The sequence below is a fragment of the Penicillium odoratum genome (assembly GCF_028828045.1).
Source record: "Penicillium odoratum strain IBT 22623 chromosome Unknown utg000001l_segment0_segment0, whole genome shotgun sequence".
NCBI classification, from domain to species: Eukaryota; Fungi; Ascomycota; class Eurotiomycetes; order Eurotiales; family Aspergillaceae; genus Penicillium; species Penicillium odoratum.
In genome coordinates, this window is record NW_026643143.1 from 2,510,212 (window position 1) to 2,532,669 (window position 22,458).

Sequence of the window (22,458 nt, forward strand, 5' to 3'; positions counted from 1 at the left end):
AAAAACCATCTGCGGTGCGCTCAAGTAATAGAGTGGTTAATATAGAGAGGTTAACAATCAATCTTGGAGGAGCATCATTCTTGATTCTCTCTCTCCTACATTTTTACATGTTCAATTTCTCAAACCACCTTCCTGCCTATTACACACATATCACATATGTTGATGCAAGTGAAGACTGCAGTGAGGTCGACCATAGTAAGTCTACTTTGAGCTACTTGACTTCACACACAAGCTCAGGAATCGTGTATTATTCTCTCGTTCTAACTGCTTAAATACGCATCACCAGGTTCAGTACTTGAATGAACTGCATGGATTTGAAAATCAGAAAACCACAATCCCTTTCCATGTTCCTAGGAGTGCAACCCATGCCAGACACGCCTTGGCTCAAAGGGGGCCAAGTGGCCCATCTGCATGCTCTCCAAACCAACTTCTGTTTTTATTCTTTGACTTTACCAATTACTGGACCTATTTCTGTCGTCTCTGGAGATAAACTACAGATCATTGTATCTTCAGGGGTCTGCTGTCTGCTCTTCTCCATTCTTATCAGAATAACGCCCTACGAGATACCCTCAAAGGACATGTCCTTACAACCAACTTCGACAGGAACCAAATTCACTCTCTGTCGTCTGACTGATGAAGGAGTTCTCTTGGCTCAAAGTGTTTAATGAGCGCTCGAAAGTGGAGAGATAATTACCCAACAGTCATTGACCCGAACCACATCGTCAAGAAAACTCGTCTGGCTTGCGGAAAGACCGTGGTTGTGTCCGCGTTCGGGATTCACTAGGTCGCCTGCATTGGCGATTACATGCTGCTGGGGGACAAATTTCGCGGGCAGATGCCATACCTGTTCCACTCAGAGAGAGCCTCTGGTGACCGAGCGCAGATCATTTTTGGCAGAATGACGTCGCCAGTCAATGTTAAGCTCGACGACGTGATAATCGTGGAAGACGTTATGCTGCTTGGCGGAAGGGACCAGTTGAGACCAGAATTCGACGAGATCATGAAAAAGTATCAAACTCGGAGTATCTTCGAGTTTTCGCATTGGATCGTGGTGCCCAACGGCGGAACATCTCGTGATTGTTCGGTGAATTAAATCGGGGAGTTGCAAGCATTGCGAGTAACGATGCAAGATCCTTCGAAATATCAGTTCTCCGATCTCGTCACGCCGCCCTTATGGTGTGACTGTCTGCCGATTGGCAGTATTGACTCGGAGCTATAGGACGACCTACGTTAAGCCCCACGGCAGGACAAAGTCCATGGACAAACGTCTACCGATGGGTAGAAGGGCGCCAAGAAAGAGTCTTCCTCGAGGCGGATCGGTCACGGCGGATCGGTCACGGCCCATTCATAGAGCTTTCGTCGATCTCATGAAGTCCTATTAAATATTTGTAATAGGATGATCCGACACAATGCATACTCACCAGACCAAGTGGCACTGCGAATGGCTACGGAACCTTTCCAACCCATGTATTTTCATTTTCAATCTACGTGAAATTATTGCAACACTGTTCTGGGCGAAGACTGGTCTGATCCACGTAGTGTGGCAATCATGCAATTCCTTCTATCGTGCTTCCAATTCCCATCTCGCCAGAAGAACGACGCGATCATTACTGATATGGCTACTTTTTATCTTTCACGTGCGACGAGGGCGCCGCATTTTTCAAAAGCAGGGAGCACTGTTACGGCTTTCAAGCCTACACATTCCATGTGACTCACATTACGCGCCCTATATCATTTAGTTCAGCAGTTTTAGCGATCCCAATGAGAGCTCCTCGTGATCCTTTGACTTATTTCCCAACAGTGGTAGGACGGATTGCCAAAATCTGGGCCGACTGCGGAACAGCTGTCGGGCAGCTCGACGGCGAACCGGAGATGGCCGTAGCCGGTTGCGCCCTTTTCCATGCCGCGCGTTTGCAGGTAATTGCCGTTAAGAGCTCATCGGTGCTGAAAAGCTTCGAATGGTGCGCAGCAAACAAGAACATCGACATGCGGGATGTCGAAAATGCATTTGGCCTTCGTAACAAGTCTATCCAGTCACTAGAATACCAACCCTGACCGCCACACAATCCACGTCGTTTTTGATCTACCAGAGACAGCCAGTATTTTTCTGCTATGTCTTGATAGATAATCTTAGACAAAACTAATTGATGGTTTACAGGAGACATGATTATGGTTGTTAGAAAATACAGCACTGTAGATGCACCGATCTGCAGCCAATGAGGCTGCGGCTAGATATATAATCAACACCGTCCTTTCGCTGTGATGGACAAAATCATGGATTCAAACGATTCCGATGATGGCAGTATGGGACGACTCATACCTGGCCACTCAACATTCTAGCGGAGACAATATCCGAGTCATAAATTGTGATGGTTGACGGCGAGAAGCAGAATTTCCACGGCCTCTATAACTACTGTGATATTCTTACCGCATCTTTATCTCCTTGATACTGTCTATGTTGAACATACGTATAAAGAGAACTGTGTGCATATCAGCAGGACTTCGTATGCACAGAATATATTTTCCAGGAGCTGCGAGACGCCGTGGAAAGGTATGCTATTCCGAGTGTTAACTTTAGTGTTGCCTTTCAAGGTTGGTGGCTATCAAATAAAAGTGGGTTCTGCAGGCAAAAGATCTTTTGACACTTGAAATGACTAGACTGTGGGTCATGCCAAGATTGGTAAATGACTAGGACAGAAATTTCTACGAATTACAAGTCTACAGGTACAGAGTGCATGAATGCTGATCTCTAAACATTGAAGCCATTTGGCATATTGAACAGGTAGAGAAATGCATTCATGGGTATCTGCAGAAAGTGGTACATAAGAGCCGTTGAGAAGTTCGTGAAGAAGAAATATTGTCTTTTTGGTTAGAACGGGCAAAGGGCCAAAAAGCTCTTTCAAACCCATCTAAAGCTAGAAGAATTGGCCGTTAACAAGTAATCCAGAGCCCTGAACACCTTTCATTTCCCATTAAAACTTTTTTAGCGCTTTTGTGGAGGCGATCCCGTCAAACAAAGTCCAAGTCACGGAAAGTAAACTTAGACCTTGATGGCGTTCTCAGCAGCCTTGCGCTTCTTCTCCTGGCGGGCGTTGGCCTTGGCGCCCATGATACCACCACCCCAGTGGCGGCGGGACTCCTCGTACTTGTCGGTGTAACCCTCCTTGATAGCGGAGAGGAGCTTGGAGAACTCAGCCTTGTCCTCGGAGCGGACCTCAGTGAGGGCCAGGACGGCGGAGGTCTTCTTGTGGACGACCGTACCGAGACGGGACTTGCCCTTCACAATGGCGTAGGGGACACCCATCTTGCGGCAGAGGGCGGGGAGGAAGACAACCAACTCAATGGGGTCAACGTCGTGAGCGATCAGGACGAGGGAAGCCTTCTTGTTCTCAACGAGGCCAACGACGTGGTTGAGACCGTACTTGACGTGGTAGGGCTTCTTGGAGACATCCTCCTTCTTCTTGCCCTCGGCGACAGCGGTGGCCTCCTGGACAAGACGCTCCTTCTTCTCGGCCTTGGTCTCAGGGCGGTACTTGGAGAGGAGCTTGAAGGTCTGGGCAGCAGTGTTGCGGTCCAGGGTGCTCTGGAACTGGGCAATGGAAGGAGGAACCTTCAGGCGCATGTTCAGAATCTTCTTCTGGCGCTGGAGGCGGACATATTCGGGCCACTTGACGAAGCGGGACAGGTTGCGCTTGGGCTGGATGTCCTGGCCGATACCGAAGTTGCGGGAACGCTTCTCAATGAGAGGGTTCTGTGAAAATTTTTCTTCGATTAGTATTTCGACTTCATTTTCTCAGACTCCCGATGGAAAGAAGAAACGAACCTTGGCCTGCTTCTTGGAGGAACCAGCCTTGCCCTGGGGGTAGGGCAGGGCGGCGGTCTTCTTTCCGGACTTAGGAGGCTATCATTGAGAAAAGAAGATCAGCGATCTAGTCCCATAACGGGCTGCGTCTTCTTTAAACTCTAGAGAGAACACGAGACTAGCATCATTTTACAGATACTAGACTCGTGCCTCAAGCCAGTTCATCGCCAATGTCCAACATCTCTTTCGAGGCTGTTGGAACATGTGACGGAATTTGCTTTGATCACAAGGATCGAAAGCGAGACAGAATGTCTTCACGGCATCGCTGCAGCATGCGAAACGTGAGCAAGGTATAATCAAATACTTACGACCATTTTGTCGACTTGGGATCGGTGCGCTAGTTGGGCGATTGTCGAAGTGAGAAAGGAGAAAGTCAGTGATCGCGCGATCTTATTCCTGTCTTCGTGGGCCGGGTCGCGCTAGTGTGATCATGTGACAGGGTTAGGGCTGCCCTGGGGATTAGGGTATATCTATCACGTGATACTAATATACTTCTGATGACTACGAACCTTATCAAATCCACTTATTAGATGAACATTTGACTCTTGTCCATCTTAAATGCAATGTAGGTGTGTATTATAATGCTTAGTTGAACATGGCCCCACTTAAATAAATTCAACTTATACGACCGAGCAGTCAGCAGATAACATACAATGACTGGCAAGGTATCATCTATGTACATGAACAACATCACGCTTATTAATCCAAATCAGATCACGCAGAAACAATGCCGCTAAAGCAATGAAGGAAATTAAACCAAATTATCATATCATTTCACCGCCAACCCCCTAGACTCGGAAGCGCACCGCGCCCGAGACTAGTACTCGCCGCTTGAACAGCCTTCCTCTTTCCTGCGTTACCTTCTTGATTGCGCACAGCTGTAACGATCCTCTCGGTACTTGTCTCGACCACGACACCTCCAACAATCATCTCACTCAGGACAGCATGCATGGTCTCGTAACCGAAGATTAGATCGAGTTCGCAGACATTCTCAAACATGCGATCCAATGACTCCACAAAGACCTGGATCAAGTCGATGAGGGCGAGCGGTGATTCCATGGATGTAGATATCATAATGAATGATAAGGTAGCATAGGTGCGGTATGTGATCTGCGTGGGCGCATCAGAGGGTCCGGTGGCCCCGGAGCTAGCACCCTGGGAGAGGAGCGGAGGCAGGGGGAGGAAGTTGCATGCGCTTGCTGGTCGCTGCGCAACAAGCTTGTAGATTTGCGCGATGAGAGATTGCTGTGTTTGAGTGTCCTGGAGAGAGTTAGTCTTCTGCTTGGTTGAATGACCCTCTTAGGCTGCTTCGATTGAAGGCACTGACCAGCTGGGTGTAGAATTTGGTCAGCCGTGGCTGGCCATTGTTATTGAAGACAAGCACTGCGTTGATCATAACGAAGGTCCGGCGGCAAGACACTAGAAGCAAGATATTAAGCTCGAAGTGGACGTGGCAATGACTGAGGTTGAGCCGAGAGTCATTCAAGATCCCGCGGCCTTCTTATCGATAACAAGTGGGTCCGTGCGTTTCGATTTTCTGGAGAACTTGACGCGCTTCTTTTATCAGGATTCAGGATCAGCAAACTTCTTTTTTGAACATGTTGAGGTCTATAAGCAGGGCCTCTGTGCCTTCAAGGCGTTTATACTCTACATTACAATCTCCGACACCCCCCACTTCTCCGGTTCATCCGCCCAACCCAAACAAGCGCGGCCTACAAGACCTGACGATTTCAGATCTCTGTTATTACTGGGACACCAAACCACCTACCTCAGAGCAGCTTGCTTTCGCAGACAAACTATTTATACCTTCGCGCCATTCCCCATTGAAACTATGGTCTGCGAGCAAGTTCCGCACAACTCCCATATCGTCCATCGAGCCTGAAGTTGCATTTCTCGGTCGTTCCAACGTCGGCAAGAGCTCGCTGCTGAATGCCATAATGGGCCAAGAGATTTGTTGGACATCCTCTAAACCAGGCCGGACAAGAGAAATGAATGCATTTGGGATTGGAGGGACCAAGGGTGGCGAACATAAAGTGGTACTTTTGGATATGCCAGGATACGGAAAGGCTAGTCGAGCAGAATGGGGAATGGAGATTATGAAATATCTCCAAGGACGTAAACAGTGAGCAACTTCCCTTTTTCTCAAGTTTTTAGGGGTTTGATGTTGCTAACAATATACCCAGACTTCGCCGCGCTTTCATCCTCATCGACAGTGAACACGGAATCAAAAAGAATGATGCAGAGATCCTCCAGCTTTTCCGGCACTATGCTATCCCCCACCAAATAATCCTTTCTAAAGTCGATAAAGTTCTCGCCAAAACGAAGAAACAAGTCAAATCAGGCGCCTCAACTGTGAGCGTACAGCGACTTCAGAAGATGCTGCAGGATCTGCGAGAAAAAGTCCAACCCGACGTGCGCATCGCAGAAGGGCCAGGCGCTTTAGGTGAGCTCGTCACCTGCAGTGCGGATATTTCTATTGGGGGTGGCCAGTTTCTAGGTGTCAATGCCGTGCGCTGGGCCATTCTGTCCGCAGCGGGTATTGATGGGAGCTTACAAGGCGGACAGCCGGCTCTTAAACAATCCCCCGTGGCGCTATCTACTGAGACGCCTTAAAGTCAGTCCCTCAGCAAACAGGACAACTCCTATACTTCATCGGACGTGGCTAAACTTTCTGCGAGCAATGCACTCCAGGGGACCATAGCTATGGTACTGCAACCTGTGGTTCCTAGCCCGGCAACAATAAACAATTCGATACTATAAGCACTTCTGCTTCAGGGGAATAGCTTCCAGGATCATCTGATACCTCAGGATGTCAAATTCCTCTTTTTCACCATACCATCTCGCAGGGTTGTCATACAATGCACGCGCAACCTTATACGTTGAGCTTCGGCATGCTCGCAAGGCCCATATCTCATTCTTGGGGAGCTTGGGAATTAAAGATGGGGTCCAAAACATCTGTAATATAGAAACATATGTCATACACAAATGAATCAAACTAGCCACTGGCGCCGATCAGAGCTTCTTTCATACAATCAGTACATACATTTCAAAAGCAACACGAAATCTTCCAGCAACCAATAACTCTGAAGCTTTATGTCAAGTATCCTTATTTTGCCTGACGTCGCAAGTTTCTTCTAATGATAAATTAATCAATAGTTCTGCTCCTGAAGACATACAAGGAATGAAAATCTGCCTTACCTCTAATTAAATTCCATCAATGTCGACACGTCAGATAATAACGAGAGGATGGTTTCATATCACAAACCCATCCGAGCGGACATGCCGTGGGTTGATTGCAGATTTGGGATAAAGTCGGAGTTGCTAGTAGAGCCCAGTATACAAAAATGATATTTGTAACTTTGAAGGTTTCCATAGTAAATGATATTAAAGGCTTTCAAGAAAGAGCACGTTAGATCCAGGGGTGAGATAGATACTGATTTCTTGGGGTAATCGTCCTTGAATATGAGATTTATTTCTAGGGTCCTTCGATCTTGAAACCAGTCCTGCGGGAAATTGGTTTTGAATCCGACTCAACATTCGATTCGTGTTCGGAGCCCTGCGGTAATATTGTGACACGGTGTGACACGCGAGGCTCTTTATTAGGCCAGACTGTTCTTGAGACATTATATCAGGTGTTTAGATAGTATGCCGAGGCCATTGACAAGAGCTTAGAGCCTGGGATTTGTAGTGATATCCCGTATATACTCAGCACTTGAAGCCTCCATACATACACGTGCAGTACGCAGGCGAAGGAAGATGCTGATATATGACTGAACGATCTTACTGTTACATTCAATGCTAACTAGAACTACAGCGCCCAGTTTTAAAGACCAAGCATGCACATGAGATGAACATACGGACACCGGACCAGGAGGAAGCGGAAAGGAATAAACATTTGAATATCGAAGAGACATGACAGCAGTCTCAACATCGAATCCAGCATTGACTACCTAGGTAAACAGATACAAGGGAATGTTCAAAGTCATACTTAGACGACAATACAATGAGAAAGAAAAGTAGGATGTGAAATTAACATGATGAGGCGGAAGAGAACCAGATCGAGAATGATGAAGACATGAAGAGATAAAGTTATAGGTCTCCCGCAGAAATCAGGAAACGTCACATAACGCCTGTCCCCGTCGTAATGCTGGATGATCAATGAATGCCGACCACGCTATGCAAAAAGTTTTTCATGGGAAGATGAGATGATGAGTGCCATAAAGATGGGGTATCGTTAATGGAGTAAAGGAGATGGAAGGATGGAAACAAGGCAAAACAGGGTGGGTGGTAAATGTGATGGTAAAGGTGGATGGGGTTTTTCGAAAAGGTTTATAAGACTGGGAGTCTTAATCAGAATCGGAGTCGGATCCAATGCCGGTTGCCGTGATCTCGCGGCCATGGCGGTTCACTACGACACGCTGCCCAAGTTTGCTCTCAGGAACACCATCGCGTGTGGCGCCGAAGTCAAGGACCTAGGGAGAGAGTTAATCATGATTTTCATCCACAAACAAAGGATGTGAAAAAGACACCCACCTCAATATAAGTCAAACTGTCCCGCTGCACTGCAGCAACACACCGACGATCATTGAATTTTACCTGCCAGACACCGCTGAGATCGGTTAGGAGGTCTCGAATGCAGGAGCCGTCGCTAACGTCCCACATCTTCAAAGTCCGGTCCGACCCGGAAATGATCTTTTGGCCGTCATGCTGGAAGCAAGTAATAGCCCCGGTATGAGCGCTAAGTGTGTTTCTACAGTGACCGTGCTGTGGGTCCCAGATTCGCAGCGTGGAATCCGCAGCAGCTGAGACAAGGTGATCACCCTGCAGGGCTAAGAGACCAACAAGAGAAGTGTGGCCGTCGAGATTATAGAGCAAAGCTCCGTCGTCGAGCGACCAAATTTTAACCATGTGGTCCATGGCACCACTGATGCAGCGATTGCGCTTGTGGTCCATTACAACACTGTACACCTTCTGTGTGTGACCCGTCAGTGTGAATTGGACGTGTCCGGTGGAAATCTTCCACACGCGCACGGTGCAGTCATAGCTACCGCTGACAAGGGTATCACCATGGGCTGCAATCGCACGAACTGAATGAGTATGACCAGACAGGACACGAACAAAGAATGGACAATCATAGTCGTCCGTGGTGGGACCATTAGGAAGATATGGCGCGTCACTGGGCTTCGGAAGCTTCCAAACTCGCAGGTTGGAATCGCGAGACCCGGTGATGATCAAGGGCACCTTCGGCATCATCATGGCACGACCATTCGCGTCGCGGCCGATCTCCGTCGGTAGGACGATCTGAAGGCAACGGACAGTGGACGTGTGACCATGGAACACTTGGGTGCACCGGGCTCGCTCGATATCCCAGACACGGACGGTGCGATCAGTGGACCCGGACACAAGGGTATTGCCATGGTACTCAAGAGCCCAGACGCCACCATCGTGGCCCTCTAGAGTGGCCTTGAGAGCGCCAGTCTTCGTATCATATACGTTTATATTGGTATCGTCGCTGCCAGTCAATATTTTGTCCGCATCAAACTGCAGGCAAGTCACAACGTGACGGTCGTGAGCTCGGAAAGCAATATGCTGCGGTTTGACATCCGGCTTCATCCACCCTCGGCGAATGGCATGCAACCTACGGTAAAGAGCCTTGTAAAGGTACAGTCCACGCAGGGCAGGAAGGCCGACTTCAGGATAGGGCACAGCAGCTGCAGCATTATTGGCTGCAGCATATGGGGCCTCTGACGCCGCGATGTCTTTCTTCCAGTCCGGCTCGAAGTAATCTGTTCCGTTGGATGAGACCTTACGTTTCGCGAGCTTCCGACTTGAAGTACGTGTATTTGCTTTCCGCTTGGGACGTCGATTGGGCGGCGGGGCAGTAAGCGGGGCCATATCCATGGGTGTTGAGGATGATGAGGGAACAGGAGAGAGTTCGAGGTCTTTTTTCGCCACCTTGATACTAAGGTCTCTCTCCCAGTTATCAGGGCTACTGCATTGCCAGCCCCAGCCCTCTCTGATTGCTCGCTCTAGCTCCTTCTCGGAGAGGATATACCCATCCTGATCAAGAAGCTCTTTCCAGGTCTTCTCATCTGAATTGACGATGTGACGCCACTTCTTGGAGACTTGTGCGGCGCGACACATAGTTTGGATATCAAAATATTTGACAATGTTCAAGCTGAGCTCCAGGGGAAGCAACTCCAAGAAATTACACTTCAAAGTTGGGTTGACCACATCGGCCACGAAATGCAATGTTGGTTTCGGGCAACGTCGCAAGAATTGGTACATGAGATAGCTCTTAAGCTCTTCAGGAACCGAGTCGAAGAAATCCAGAACCTTGGGCATGTCCATCAAAGATGACGGAGATCGAGCCGAAGGTGCCGTAGATAGACTCACTCTCCTCGAATCTGCATCATGAAGACGAATTGCCTTCGACTGCCGTGGAACATTATGATCTAGACTTGAGTCTGTGTCGACGTCGGGTCCTTCAGATTCAAAAGACGACTCGGCATGCAGTGCGTTCATGGCAGTAACTGGTGAAAGGCTGGGGCTAGGCAAACACATATCTTGGGCCATTGCGTTGTCGATGGCTGAGAGCTGGGCTGACAAATCCGGTCGTTGCTGCGAAGCAATTTCTACAGCAAACGGGACATTTTGGCCGAGGGGTGCCGATTCGGGAGCAGGTTCTGGATCGTCGGGGGGGGGACCTTGCAGCTCCCGATTGTCAATCAAACCTGAGCTTTGTAAAGTACTCAGCGCTCCAGTTTCGGCCGACAGGGGTGTACGCAACAGGGTTTCCCGACGTGGGAAATTTGCACTGTGTATCCGCGGTCTCGAAGCTGCTGCGGCATCCCCAATACTACCAACGTTCAGTTCTGTCTCTGGGGTGGCCAGACCAGCGGGAGAAAGATGGATATTTGAGGAGCTATGGCGGGTACGTCGTGCTACGGGCTCGGAAGGCACTCGGTGTCCACGCGTCCGGGGAAGAATAGAAGGGCGGGAGTCGGAAAATGAGACGGGGGAAACAGGACGGTTAGGGTGGTTCATCCGCGTCATGGACCGTGGCGGGCCCAGTCGGCGAGAAGCAGCATCATCTTCGGACGTGAACGAATTAACAGAGCGGATCAGTCCGTTGGCAGCTTTTAAAGCATCGTTCTTTTCCTTCACCTGGAACGGAGTCAGTATTTCCAGATAACGGCACAGCAAGTATAGAGACACCAACCTCAGTAGCCACCGCTACAGAGTCCTCTGGTTCATTGAACACAATCGACTTATCACCGATCTTGAATTTGAGGTTCTTCAATGCGGCTGGGGTCGGCGTCGCGGCCAACGGATACTGTCGAACATCCAAGTCTCTCACTGCTTTCGGTGGTTTAATCGCTAGGGGCGGGAATGAAGTGGTTGTAGTAGTTGTTGTCGTCACGACAGTGGTACGAGTCGTTGGAGCGAAAGAGAACTGTCCAAGGGCGTTAGAGGGACTATGCCCAAAATCGTCACCTTCTTGGTCGTCCATGTCGCGTCGTCGAGCGGGCACTAGGCGAGACTCGGGGTGAGAATTGACATAAGAGTTTGGTACGGGAAATGACGCGTTAGAACCAGATGTTGAGTTTCCGTGGGGAGTATGATGTGAGGTAGGAAAATCGGAAGACATAGTCATAGGCGAAGGCGGGGGAAGAGGCGAATGAAGGCGATGGAGCAACTCGAGCGGGTCAGAGTTGCTAGCAAAATGCCCCAGCACGGTATGCCAGCAAAACCATTTACAAGAAAAGGGTCTCACGGCAGGTCATGTTATGCGGGGAGTCGATATGAAGATGGGTGAAAGGGGACGCAAGGTAGTCAAAGGAAGGGGAGAAAAGAAACAGTGGCGGCTGACAAGGGAGTTTGGGGCGGAGAACAACAATTAATCCGAGTCCCGGATTGGACGATGTCATGGACCACAACGTGCTAACTTGCCGTGCTTGAACCTTTCCGTCTTTTCTATCAAGATACGAATTTATCCTATTATGATATATATGTATATATGGGACACTCTCTCTCCATACACCTTGTTCTTAACATCCTCCAATGTTGATGTCTGCAATATCCTGGGCACTGATGGTTACCCGGTTTTTCTACTGCAGCGTGAAAACCTTGAAACCTGCCATTTCCCACTTTCTGTGGCTCGGGAATTATTCTAAGTGGCGCGGTCGGCTTTCATGCACTACCTCGATTTCTGATTTTTAACCAGAAAAGTCGGCTAAAGGAGATTGTTTTGGGCTGGAATATTTCCATACAGCCAAAATCACATCCTGGATCCCAAAGCCAGTAGATTAATGTTGGTATTGTGAACCATTTTAGGGATGTGGAGAGGCCGGGGACTTCAGGATTATATAAGCATATCGTGGATCAAGATATTTTCTTGTTCCAGCCATCCTATCGCCACTGGGTCACGTGGAGAGGGGGGCGCGTGGTTTTAGCCTTAGCCACTGATGAACACAACATTCAGTCATACTAAACTTCTGCCAGGTTATGATCCTGCAAACATTCTTGTCTATAAGGCCGTCCCTGGAAGACCCCTGGGTGGGGCCCCGGAATCTAGTATCAAGATCTCTTCCAAGGTTATGGTATCCACCCAGAAAACAGGGATGGCCAGATCAAGGCAATAAAGCAACCCAAAACGGAAGTAAAGGGGGTAAATATCCACCGTACCCCTTCCTAGCATCGTGCAGTACGGAGTACATGAATACTGCGTCAATGAATCCAGCCAGGTGTGTTACCTGCAGGTACCCTCAAGTGCTGAGGCCCCAGCCCCCCCCCACAACTGGACGGGAACATATACTATACAGGTGAATTCCCTTCTACTAGCAGATTTGGCTCCCCAATTTCCGCCAATACCTCTGGTCGTGCTCAGTGGCCCCAGTTTCTACATTCCCAAATTGTGTGTATGTACTTGATAATTAGATTTACATATACAATTTATTCGAAAAAAAAAAATAGTGTTCAATGTTGAAAGCTTGAAGAAAGTTGGGTAGATTCTGTTCACCATCTATGTACTCTGCAGTAGACGAGAACAAGACGCATCCTCATTACAATCAAAGTAATTGGGTTAAGTGGTGGTTGATTACATATTTATTCAATGTTATAAGATAAGGTTTATTGTATAGTTTAGCGTCAAAATTGACCATACAGGAGGGAAGCTAGGGTTTTAATGCTCCAAGTTTATACTACGTGTAGTACATTATGAACATGTGTAAGAATTACTAACAAGGGTGCACCAGACCGCAAAATCCAAAGACTACCATCATGGGAATTTACAGTTATGGATTTGAAGTTTTTAATTTCTAGAGCCTCCAAGATGTAACGGACATATAACATGAACCAATTACATTAGGGCATGTTTAACCTGACACTTGAGAATATTTGAACCTTTGAAAAGGCCCACAGGTCAATTGGAAATTTCGAGGCCTTGCAGCACATGGGCATTCGCGAACAAAACAGGTACTCACTCGGAAGAGCGCCAGTGGAAATTCCTGACGTCAACCGGTCGTACCGCTCACATCAATCATGGCACGATTCGAGGGAATTTCCTGTTCTCAAGCATCCATGGGACCGCCATCTTACAAGGTAGTAATGCAGTGCCTCCCTATCTATACACAATCCCCAAACATACGTCCTGAATCAGGTGTCACATATGTATATGTATCCATGTACACTCACATCTTATGTACGGGTGCTTCCGGAACAATGCAGGTTTCACTACCTTTTTTAAAGTCCTCGGGGCTAAAGCACCAGTCTCGAGGCAACCAACTAAGAGCCGGGGATTCTTGAACAATTGAGCCCTATAAATATCTCCCGACTTTCTGCCAATATAATGTCGGTCTCAAATGGTTGTCGATATTGACATACCTACATGTAGCTCAACTATGCTCAACTATGCCCGGAACATCCAGTCAATTACCAACACTAGGATGTAGGCATACCCAGGTATCTTTCAGTGTTCATCATCACCTTTTCCGTTTACTACCTACCGATCTTGCACACATTTTTTTAGGTACAGGGGAGTCCAGTAGACCTGTGCCGTCTCGTAGAACCTGAACGCACCTCTACTACTTCGTTACACCCCGGACTTTTTGGACGCACGTTCGAAACTCCTATCCCCCGAGAATTTTTTTTTCCAGCTCACCACTTAAAATATTGGAGAACCTTTCAAACATCTGACTAATAGCGGTAGAAAATGAGGGAGGAGTCATAGAAAAAATTTGGTATGAGATAGGGTGTGTAAATGATATAGGATGTACCGAGCATAGACGAAGCATTGGTTGTTCTGGACGATTTCGCGCGGCGGAAAGCCTCTATTGTTTTGAAACTAACGGTTCCGAACCATCCGATTTGACTAAGCTGTTGACATTGAGTGCATAAAAATTAGAATTGTGCGTGGCGTGGCTTATCAGGTCGCCTGGTACTTGTGTATTACTTGCTTCCCGGATCTTTGTTCTTACTAGCTTCTTTTCCAAAGTCGGACGACGTGGTCATTGGAGCTCGGAATACTCCGAGATACCTGATTCTTGAGACTAAATATATAAAAGTGGATGATCTGCGACTGTGGATGGAAATCCACTTGAGTTTTTTTTAGGACTTTGAAACACATCGCCTACCCAATATTAAGCACATCAACGTATCAATAAACCGTTGAAATTTCTGTTTTAGGAAATATCTAACGAAACCTTCAAGCCGAGATCGGGAATCGCCTGTGGCGGAAACCAACGGTACCGGAAACCCGCACTCAATCCGAATGGACATGAACGTGCGAACGAGGTCAGAAATTTAACACTCCTCTATGAACGGATGATTTGCATGATCTACGAAACCCACCAGAAATCGTTAGCAGACTGGGGAATTAAAGTGAGAACCATGGAAGAAGAAACCGACTATTGCGTGCATTGTTCATAGACTGGTGGATTCACTATTGACAGACCATTTTGGCGCTAGTTGTCCCGACCATGGACGTGGAAAGACCAGGTGTTCCCACAACTGTCAAACCATTCATTTGGGTTCAATAGTGTTGAACGTGGCAAAAGACCACAAAAAGCAGTACTGTGGGGTACAATATTAAGATCATTGAAATTTTAGTCAAGTTGATTGATATCATATTACTGAACGATTCCGACTCGATTTTACCCCTATCTTCTTCGATTCTTCACTGGTAGAATTCGGACGCGGCAAATTTGGAATGGCCGCGCAGATGTAATTTACTTTTATGTATGCAAATGCCTATGACGGGCCAATGACAGGACGAGCGACTAGGATGGGCCGAGTTACCGTAGCCAAAAAAGAAAAACAAACCAATTCATCCCGGCCGGGACTGTCACCACAGCCTTGGTCGGTGGGTCCACACACACGGCACGCGTTCTTGGAGTATGATCGGAGCTGTCCGGGCAAGACTATTGATCTTCATCGAGATCGGGCAATGTGATTTGCGCAGATCGAATCGGGAGTATGAGCTAGAGCATGATGGGGAAAGGGTCCTTGTCGACTCAATCACGGGCAAGATTGTGTATGAAGCCGAATTTCATTTCATTGCACCGTGTAGCAATTCTGGGTCTACCGGAGACTTAGCTTTACGACTAGCTGTCCATCCATGCGGCAACATATTCCACGTTTCATCTTATCATGGCTCAACTCTGGAAGTGGGCTCTATGCCGTTGATTTTGAGTTCCATAATTGACCATAGAAATGCGGCGTCATAGTATATTAAAGGGGGGGTGATCATTGCCAAATATTAAGATTCTCGGACCACGACTATTATTTGTCACGGTGCCGCTCTAGTCTCGGGCAGCTACGATGCCTTGCGCGATCGAAGACCGGCCCCGACGGGGTGGAAACTGGGTCCATCACGATCGAGTGTGACGCGAATCGACAGGCACAAGGCCAAAGCGGGCGATTTTCTCCATCGGTTCCAGACTTAAGGAACCCACCCATGAAAGTCCGGTTTCTAAATACGCTCAGTCGCAGAGCACGGGGCGCTTGAGTGGAGCATGCTCCCCGTCAACGCCAGAATAGATCGTAAGAGGCGCTGGATAGTGGTATGCTACATCTGCCATAGCCTGCTACGGGGGATTATCACTAATGGTGTTAGAAAATACTCCGTAGACGTGTAGAATCTAGGTGCCTACTAGTAGTAGTCTTCCTGTAGTGCACGTGTCTAAGGGTTTAAGGTTGTTCCAGCCGGATTAACCCATGTAAGGGGCCGCGCACGAGGGATCTAAGTGCATATAGATCATGGAGTTGTTTAATTAGACTCGATCTTGTTGATTCAATCAGATTTCATTATCAACAAGTGACAACTTGCCCAGGTGGCAGACGCAGGATGAATCACAGCAATCTCCGGAGAACAATGCAACATACGTATGAACTAACCAACCTGGGCACTCCTAGGTCTATCGCATCCCGTTCCACGGGAATTGATGAACCACATTTGCAGTGTGAATGGAACCGAGGATGAATGTCTCGCTAGTGCCTGTCGATACTTACTATTCCGGGGAGATCGAGTCTGAGCCGTCGATCCCAAGCCTTTTTCTAATTGCCCCTAAATCAAATCAGAATCCTAGGCACCCTAGACAGAATCATATTCAAGAAATAGAAATCATTTATAACAAATCACCGGAATATTCGAGTTTCAATTGGCACTGCCTCGATTGTTCCTACTCCACAACCAGTGACGACAGACGAAATTCCCCCTTTTGGAGAGGTGGATTTAGTATAATTAAAAAGGAAACCAGAAAGACGGGTGGATCCTCTACCCCCTTTTAGGTCTGCCGATAGTTGAAAATTGATCTGGAGTAGGGAAACTCCGTAACAATCAATTCAATTTCTAAACTATTACTTCTGTTTCTCCCGATTCCTTTAAACTTACCCAATTCCCCCACATTCTTTACTTTTTTCTTTTTTCTTTTCCGCTCCAAAACCCCAGTCACTCCTTTGATATATACCAACATTTCAAGGCAACTAATTTTGGTTGCCTACGTACGGTAGGTGGAGTCCCTTCCCAAGAACCACTTGGTTTCAACTGGATGGTACTGTGTACCTGAGTCTTTCCGGTCAATTCCCGACATTTGCTGACCCAAAGGTGGAGTAGCTGCATTTCAAAGAAAAAAAAGCATTTCAACTCTACAAACTCCTGTAGATTCTTAGACCAAATTCCAATCGCTTTGTCGCATTGGCTCGCACAAATTTTACGAGGAATTGAATTCCTCCCACAATGAACCCTCGAGAACTATCACCAGTACATGTACCGCTTCGAACCTCCAGCCGCAACCTCTTACGACCCGAAACAATGGAGGAACAAAGTAGCAAAATGTCGGAACGAAGAACCTCCAAGGCACAACGAATTCTGGGTACCGACCTTCCTATCCATAATCAGGGCCAGTGGGAAAATCCACAGAAGCAACAAAAGAGCCGCCGGTCGAGTCTGCGAACGCCTGACAGCACCTCAAGACAACAACAACAACAACAACAGCAGAATACCGGATTTGTCCCTTTCCCAACATCCAAATCAGGAGACAGAATGGTTCCGCCCCAAAATCTTCGGGTGCGGGCTTCTTCTCCTCTGCTAGGCCACGAATATCTCTCCAAGGACCCGACCCCGCCCCTTCCCAAGCTGTCAAAGAAGGTTCACCAGTCGAACTCTTCGTCTACATTGTTCTCCTACTTCAGATCACAAGAGTCGAAATCGAGACCCGAGAGCCCCAAGGGCTTGCAGCCCAGAATTCAGAACGAGCTAGGTCTGGATCCCCATATTACCTTTAAGCAAGCTCGAATTTCCCCGAAGGAATCGAAGCGGAAGATACGGCCCCCGCGGATTGATCTGTCCATCCTATTTCCGAAACCAAGGAACCCAGCTCAGCCCCTGCTGTCCCCTCAACGTATGACCAACTCTCCATCCCCGGTCTCGACGGTGGTCTCCGATTATCCCATCCGACTTGACCGGGAGAGCAACAATAGCAGTAACCCCGCCTCGCGACGGTTTGGTGATCCGCTGCCCCCTCGTGCTTCTGTGGCTCACCACGAGGTACCCAAGCAGCACGTGGACCGCTCAGACTTGCTATCAATTCCTGAATCATCGAAAGACGAGTGGTTCGATCAACCACTGGAGCGCACTGTGGGCACGAGTGAGATTGATCTGGCCCTAGATCGATATGCAGGCCGACGGTCACTGTTTAGTCGCTCCAGTATGTATACTGCAAGCCGGGAACAGTTGCAGTCGGATCAGCGCCGGCCGTCGGAAACCAGTACCAACACGAACCGGGGCAAAAGCCCAGCTAGGAACCAGTCCAGGAATAGAGAAGAGTACCTAACTGCCAAATCCAAGCCGGAGCCTCATTCTCAATCCAAGAATCCCTCTGCCCAGCCTTGGCGCCAGAAGGACCGGAGTGACTCGCAGGGTGTGAAGAGCGCTCTCACTAAGAAGAGCAGCAAGAGTACCCTGAAGAACAAAGACTTGCAGAACACCAGTGTTCTATGCCTTTCTTCATCAGACGAAGAGACCGAGGAGGAACTAGAGACTCCGATTACGAAGCCTCGCCACAAATCATTCTGTGATAGTGTGACCACTGACGGAGATGGGGAGTATGAGGCGGAAATCTATACTGCCCAGGCGGCTCAAGCGGCTACCGGCCAAAGGCTGAGGAAGGTTGATCGCGTACCATCCACCAACAGTCGTGGCTCTCACCCGAACCCTCGCCAGTCAACGCGTCAGCATGCGCAGCGACCTTCTATATCCTCCACCGGGAAGTCATCAACTGGCAAGTCGTCCACCAATACTCGACGGACCAACCAATCCCGGCGGTCGAGTGGGATCCCCGCCATCGCCGAACCAAGTATCTTGGACCAACTGCCGCAACCGCCAACACGTACGCCTCGGGAATTGAAGGAGATGAATCGCCGAAGCCGAGTGATTGCGGTGACTCGACAAGAGCAGGACTTGTTGGAGGCGATGCGCCTACGCAAGGGCAAGGTCACACCCAGCATGTTCAACTATGGTACTGAACCCGATCGGAATTCAGTGCTGTCAGTCCCTTCGCGGGATTCATTCTGTGGATCCGACACCTCTTTCCTGCGCCTCAGCGCTGCCTTCCCTCCGTTTCCCACACGGTCAGATCAAGGTGCCTCTCACACGGACAAGGAGGGTTCTTCCTCCCAGAGTTCGAGTTCTGATAATGAACAGAAGACTGGTAATTCCATCGCCAGCATGGGCTACTCGGAGTCTCTGCCCTCTCCCGCCACCAGTGCTGCTTCACCGCTCACACCGACGCTCCCTATCCACCGCTTCTCGCCACTTCCATCTCCCAAGCCTCAACCCCGTGGGCCCCTACCAGCCATCCCCGACCAGAAGCAGCATACCCGGCGTCGTACCGATAGCAGCGAAGCTATCATGCTGAACGGCGGCGAGCCCGGAGAAAAGCAGGATCTCCCGCTCTGGTCATTCGATTTCGATTGGAATCACGACCGTCACAATGTGACTGCGGTGCATTAAGTTGCGCGACCTTTCAATTCGATCTATTTGTTTTGGCCCACCGTTGCCCCTTCACCCTCCATTCCGTGTATCACCACCATTAATTCTTTCATCGGTCCAACCTGGATCTTGACCATTCATTTACCTGGCATCTTTTGCATATTGGAGTTGATTCTGCTTTGACCTCCTCTGAGTTATCTATGTTACGAAACCTTCATTTGATTCCATCTCTTTGATTGTCGATTCCCCTTCCGTGGGCCCCATATACCCCTTCCTATGTTTAGGTTTATTTGCATTCTGGAAGCTATCTTGCCTTTTACCAACTCTAATAGATTTCATGTTTCTCTCCGCTTGTCAATTGTATTAAATTGAGTTGACCAAATTTATCCTGATATTTCGCACGATGCAGATCAGTTCCCACTGTTTACGTAGTTTAATCAGCGTGGCTGACGTGCGTCAAAGCCAAGTCCAATTTCAGTGGCTGGGTGGGTTATAGCCGACTGGATCCAAGACGCAATCGATCGAGGATCGGCCTGAAGTGGATTTGATATTGCCTCATCACACAGAATTCCATGGAGAAGTAGGGGACTGGGGCGAGTGGCATGGCCGAATGGGGGGATCCCGGTTTTGAAAGTGGATTTTTTGACGTCAGATGATACAGACCATATAGTTTATTACTTTTTACCCGTGAGCCTTTAAAGCTGTGAATATCTGATTTGCGGAGAAAACGAAGGAAGTCATTGAAAACCTTGGAACTGGGGGATCTCTTCTCGATGCCCAATTGAGTCTGGGCCCATGACCTCTTTTGTCCCCCGTGATCCACTTGACACCGCCGATTTGTCTGGTTTGCTTTAAACACAACAACTTCCCCGGATTTCCGTCGCTCAAGAAAACTAAAAAGCTCCCTATATTCTGTACTTTCTATACCTTTGGGTCTAGTACTTTGTACAGAATATCGAGCCTACCTTTCCCTAGCCTCCAGCCACCCCTCGCACGGAGCTCCGCCGTGATCGTCAGCCGAAGCCCTGCCGCTGGTCCAGTGACGACGATCGCCAGGTCTCCCCCTGCCTTAGCCCTTCCCCCCGAGCGAGTCTGTGGGAAAATCTGAGACGGAACTCCAAACTTTTTGTCACTCCCTTCATCTACCATCCCGTTGTCGCCTCACTCTTCCTCGCTCCCGAAACGGTTGTTTTAATTCCGTGTTTATTTGCGGAGAATACTTCCTCAGGGGCGAGCGATTTCCATCCATCTTTAACATGGGTGACCGCACACAACGCCAGCCATCGTGGCTGCGGACAACCACACATAATGTGCCGTGGCTTTTGGTAGGAAATTTCCTCTGGTGGATCGCATAGGCTCGATTGTCCCAAGTCCAATTACTGACTTGTTCTACGTTTCTCAGTTGGCGGCACAATCAACTGCTTTCGTGTTGGTGAGTCTCCCCGGCGCGCGCTCGTACAATCCGACCAAACACACGCGGCTAACAGACAACCTCTTGCTACCCATAGCTATCCCATTATTCTCGGGTCATGACACCGGCTGGTGGGAAGCGATACCTTACCTCCACTGCGGTCTTCTTGAACGAAGTCGTCAAGTTGGCGATCTCTCTCACAATGGCCCTCTATGACGTCTCCAAAACCGCGCCTCCGTCCATGCCTGCCACCTCTCTTTTCTTCTCCCTTACCAGCACCGTGTTCTCCGGCGACAGCTGGAAACTAGCTATCCCCGCCGCCCTGGGTGTTCTCTCCAACTCCCTTCAATACATTGCGCTTTCCAACATGCGGGCAGCAACGTTCGAGGTCTCAATTCAGTTGCAGTTTTTGACGACTGCGATCTTTGGACTAGTGGTTCTTCGACGGAGTATACCCGCTCGCAAGTGGGCTCTGCTGCTTTTATTGGTGATGGGCGTGGCTTTGGTCCAAATGCCTGATGCCAATTCAGAGCACATGTCCATCCATGACGAGAGTGCCTCTTTTCACTTCCCTCGGTCCTTGGAGGAATGGAAGTCTGTAAAGGGAGGTGGAAAGTTGCACAAGCGCTCCGCTACGTACGAGGGTATTGAAGAGGACATTCAGACGGCTGACCCGAAATTCAACGCAATGCTTGGTTTGCTCGCGATCATTGGTGCTGCTTTGGCGTCGGGTTTCGGCGGCGTATTTTTCGAAAAAGTCCTTCGGGATAGTTCGAACCACACTTCGATGTGGGTACGCAATGTGCAGTTGGCAATCTACTCCGTCTTCCCCGCCATCTTCATTGGCGTCGGTTTCCGAGATGGTGAGAGCGTTTCCAACGATGGCTTCTTCCAGGGCTATAATTGGGTGGTTTGGTCGACTATCGCTATTCAAGCCTTGGGTGGTATTCTATCTACCTTTTCGCTCCGTCATGCACAGAAAGATCCCAATTATGTGGCAACCACTACGACTACTGTTCTCATTGGAAGCGTCTGGCTCTTCGAATTTGAACTCACTGCGAGCGTATGTTTCCATTCCATCCCATATTATCCACAGTACTAACCCTCTCTAGTTCCTTGTGGGCTATGTTCTGGTTCTGGTGGCCACTTATTACTATGGTGATACTAGCTCCAACACCGCTGTGGCTAAGATGGGTGTTATTCGCCCCCCACCAATCCGTGTGGATAACTATGAAAAGGGTACTCTTGACGATAGTTCCCCTGTTTCAAATTCCCCCAACGACTTCTCTATCAAGCTACCTTCCACACCCTTCTTGTCCGACGGTATGTCCTCTTCACGACCCACCTCCCCGAATCCGGGCCACGCTCGGATGAGCTCCAGTAGGAATGTGAGCGCAAGTGACTACTATGAGAAGGAGTAACTGAGAAGCAACATGCTAAGCCTCAATCTTTGCTCTGATGCCTGTTTATGGAATGATGATATTGGATACCTGATAGATATGGTTCGGCCTGTAGCTTGCACTGTCAGGCCTTTTGTAGCATCCCGCTCTCATGGTTGAGGCGGTCTACGTACGAGCGACGCTGTTCGAGAATGTTTCGGTCGATTTTGCATATATACGAAGAAATGAGAAACTTTGCTATACCCAAGCCAAATTTTCCCTGCATGAATACATTCGACTCTACAAGACATCATGG

General features: G+C 48.7%; 8 protein-coding genes across 8 annotated transcripts; 5 read left to right on the forward strand and 3 right to left on the reverse strand.

Annotated features, from left to right (window-relative positions):
- Positions 1-898: 898 nt before the first annotated feature.
- On the forward strand, positions 899-1,093 carry N7520_000948 (uncharacterized protein; the record flags this gene model as incomplete). Its single annotated transcript, XM_057134883.1, has 1 exon — positions 899-1,093. The coding sequence occupies one exon, from the start codon at positions 899-901 to the stop codon at positions 1,091-1,093; it is 195 nt and encodes a 64-aa protein (XP_057000819.1).
- Positions 1,094-1,761: 668 nt separating this feature from the next.
- Positions 1,762-2,055, forward strand: N7520_000949 (uncharacterized protein; the record flags this gene model as incomplete). Its single annotated transcript, XM_057134884.1, has 1 exon — positions 1,762-2,055. One exon carries the CDS (start codon positions 1,762-1,764, stop codon positions 2,053-2,055), a length of 294 nt encoding a protein of 97 aa, XP_057000820.1.
- A 985-nt stretch (positions 2,056-3,040) lies between these two features.
- Positions 3,041-4,176, reverse strand: N7520_000950 (60S ribosomal protein eL8; the record flags this gene model as incomplete). Its single annotated transcript, XM_057134885.1, has 3 exons — positions 3,041-3,751; positions 3,824-3,901; positions 4,171-4,176. 3 exons carry the CDS (start codon positions 4,174-4,176, stop codon positions 3,041-3,043), a joined length of 795 nt encoding a protein of 264 aa, XP_057000821.1.
- Positions 4,177-4,636: 460 nt separating this feature from the next.
- Positions 4,637-5,258, reverse strand: N7520_000951 (putative AP-3 adaptor complex subunit sigma; the record flags this gene model as incomplete). The annotated part of the gene is made up of 2 exons (XM_057134886.1): positions 4,637-5,122; positions 5,190-5,258. The coding sequence occupies 2 exons, from the start codon at positions 5,256-5,258 to the stop codon at positions 4,637-4,639; spliced, it is 555 nt and encodes a 184-aa protein (XP_057000822.1).
- Positions 5,259-5,460: 202 nt separating this feature from the next.
- N7520_000952 (translation initiation/elongation factor MRX8) lies at positions 5,461-6,475 on the forward strand (the record flags this gene model as incomplete). Its single annotated transcript, XM_057134887.1, has 2 exons — positions 5,461-5,984; positions 6,046-6,475. The coding sequence occupies 2 exons, from the start codon at positions 5,461-5,463 to the stop codon at positions 6,473-6,475; spliced, it is 954 nt and encodes a 317-aa protein (XP_057000823.1).
- A 1,733-nt stretch (positions 6,476-8,208) lies between these two features.
- Positions 8,209-11,519, reverse strand: N7520_000953 (F-box/WD repeat-containing protein; the record flags this gene model as incomplete). Its single annotated transcript, XM_057134888.1, has 3 exons — positions 8,209-8,334; positions 8,396-11,029; positions 11,085-11,519. 3 exons carry the CDS (start codon positions 11,517-11,519, stop codon positions 8,209-8,211), a joined length of 3,195 nt encoding a protein of 1,064 aa, XP_057000824.1.
- Positions 11,520-17,099: 5,580 nt separating this feature from the next.
- Positions 17,100-19,373, forward strand: N7520_000954 (uncharacterized protein; the record flags this gene model as incomplete). The annotated part of the gene is made up of 1 exon (XM_057134889.1): positions 17,100-19,373. The coding sequence occupies one exon, from the start codon at positions 17,100-17,102 to the stop codon at positions 19,371-19,373; it is 2,274 nt and encodes a 757-aa protein (XP_057000825.1).
- Positions 19,374-20,608: 1,235 nt separating this feature from the next.
- Positions 20,609-22,184, forward strand: N7520_000955 (putative UDP-galactose transporter; the record flags this gene model as incomplete). Its single annotated transcript, XM_057134890.1, has 4 exons — positions 20,609-20,677; positions 20,755-20,784; positions 20,861-21,826; positions 21,876-22,184. 4 exons carry the CDS (start codon positions 20,609-20,611, stop codon positions 22,182-22,184), a joined length of 1,374 nt encoding a protein of 457 aa, XP_057000826.1.
- Positions 22,185-22,458: the final 274 nt, after the last annotated feature.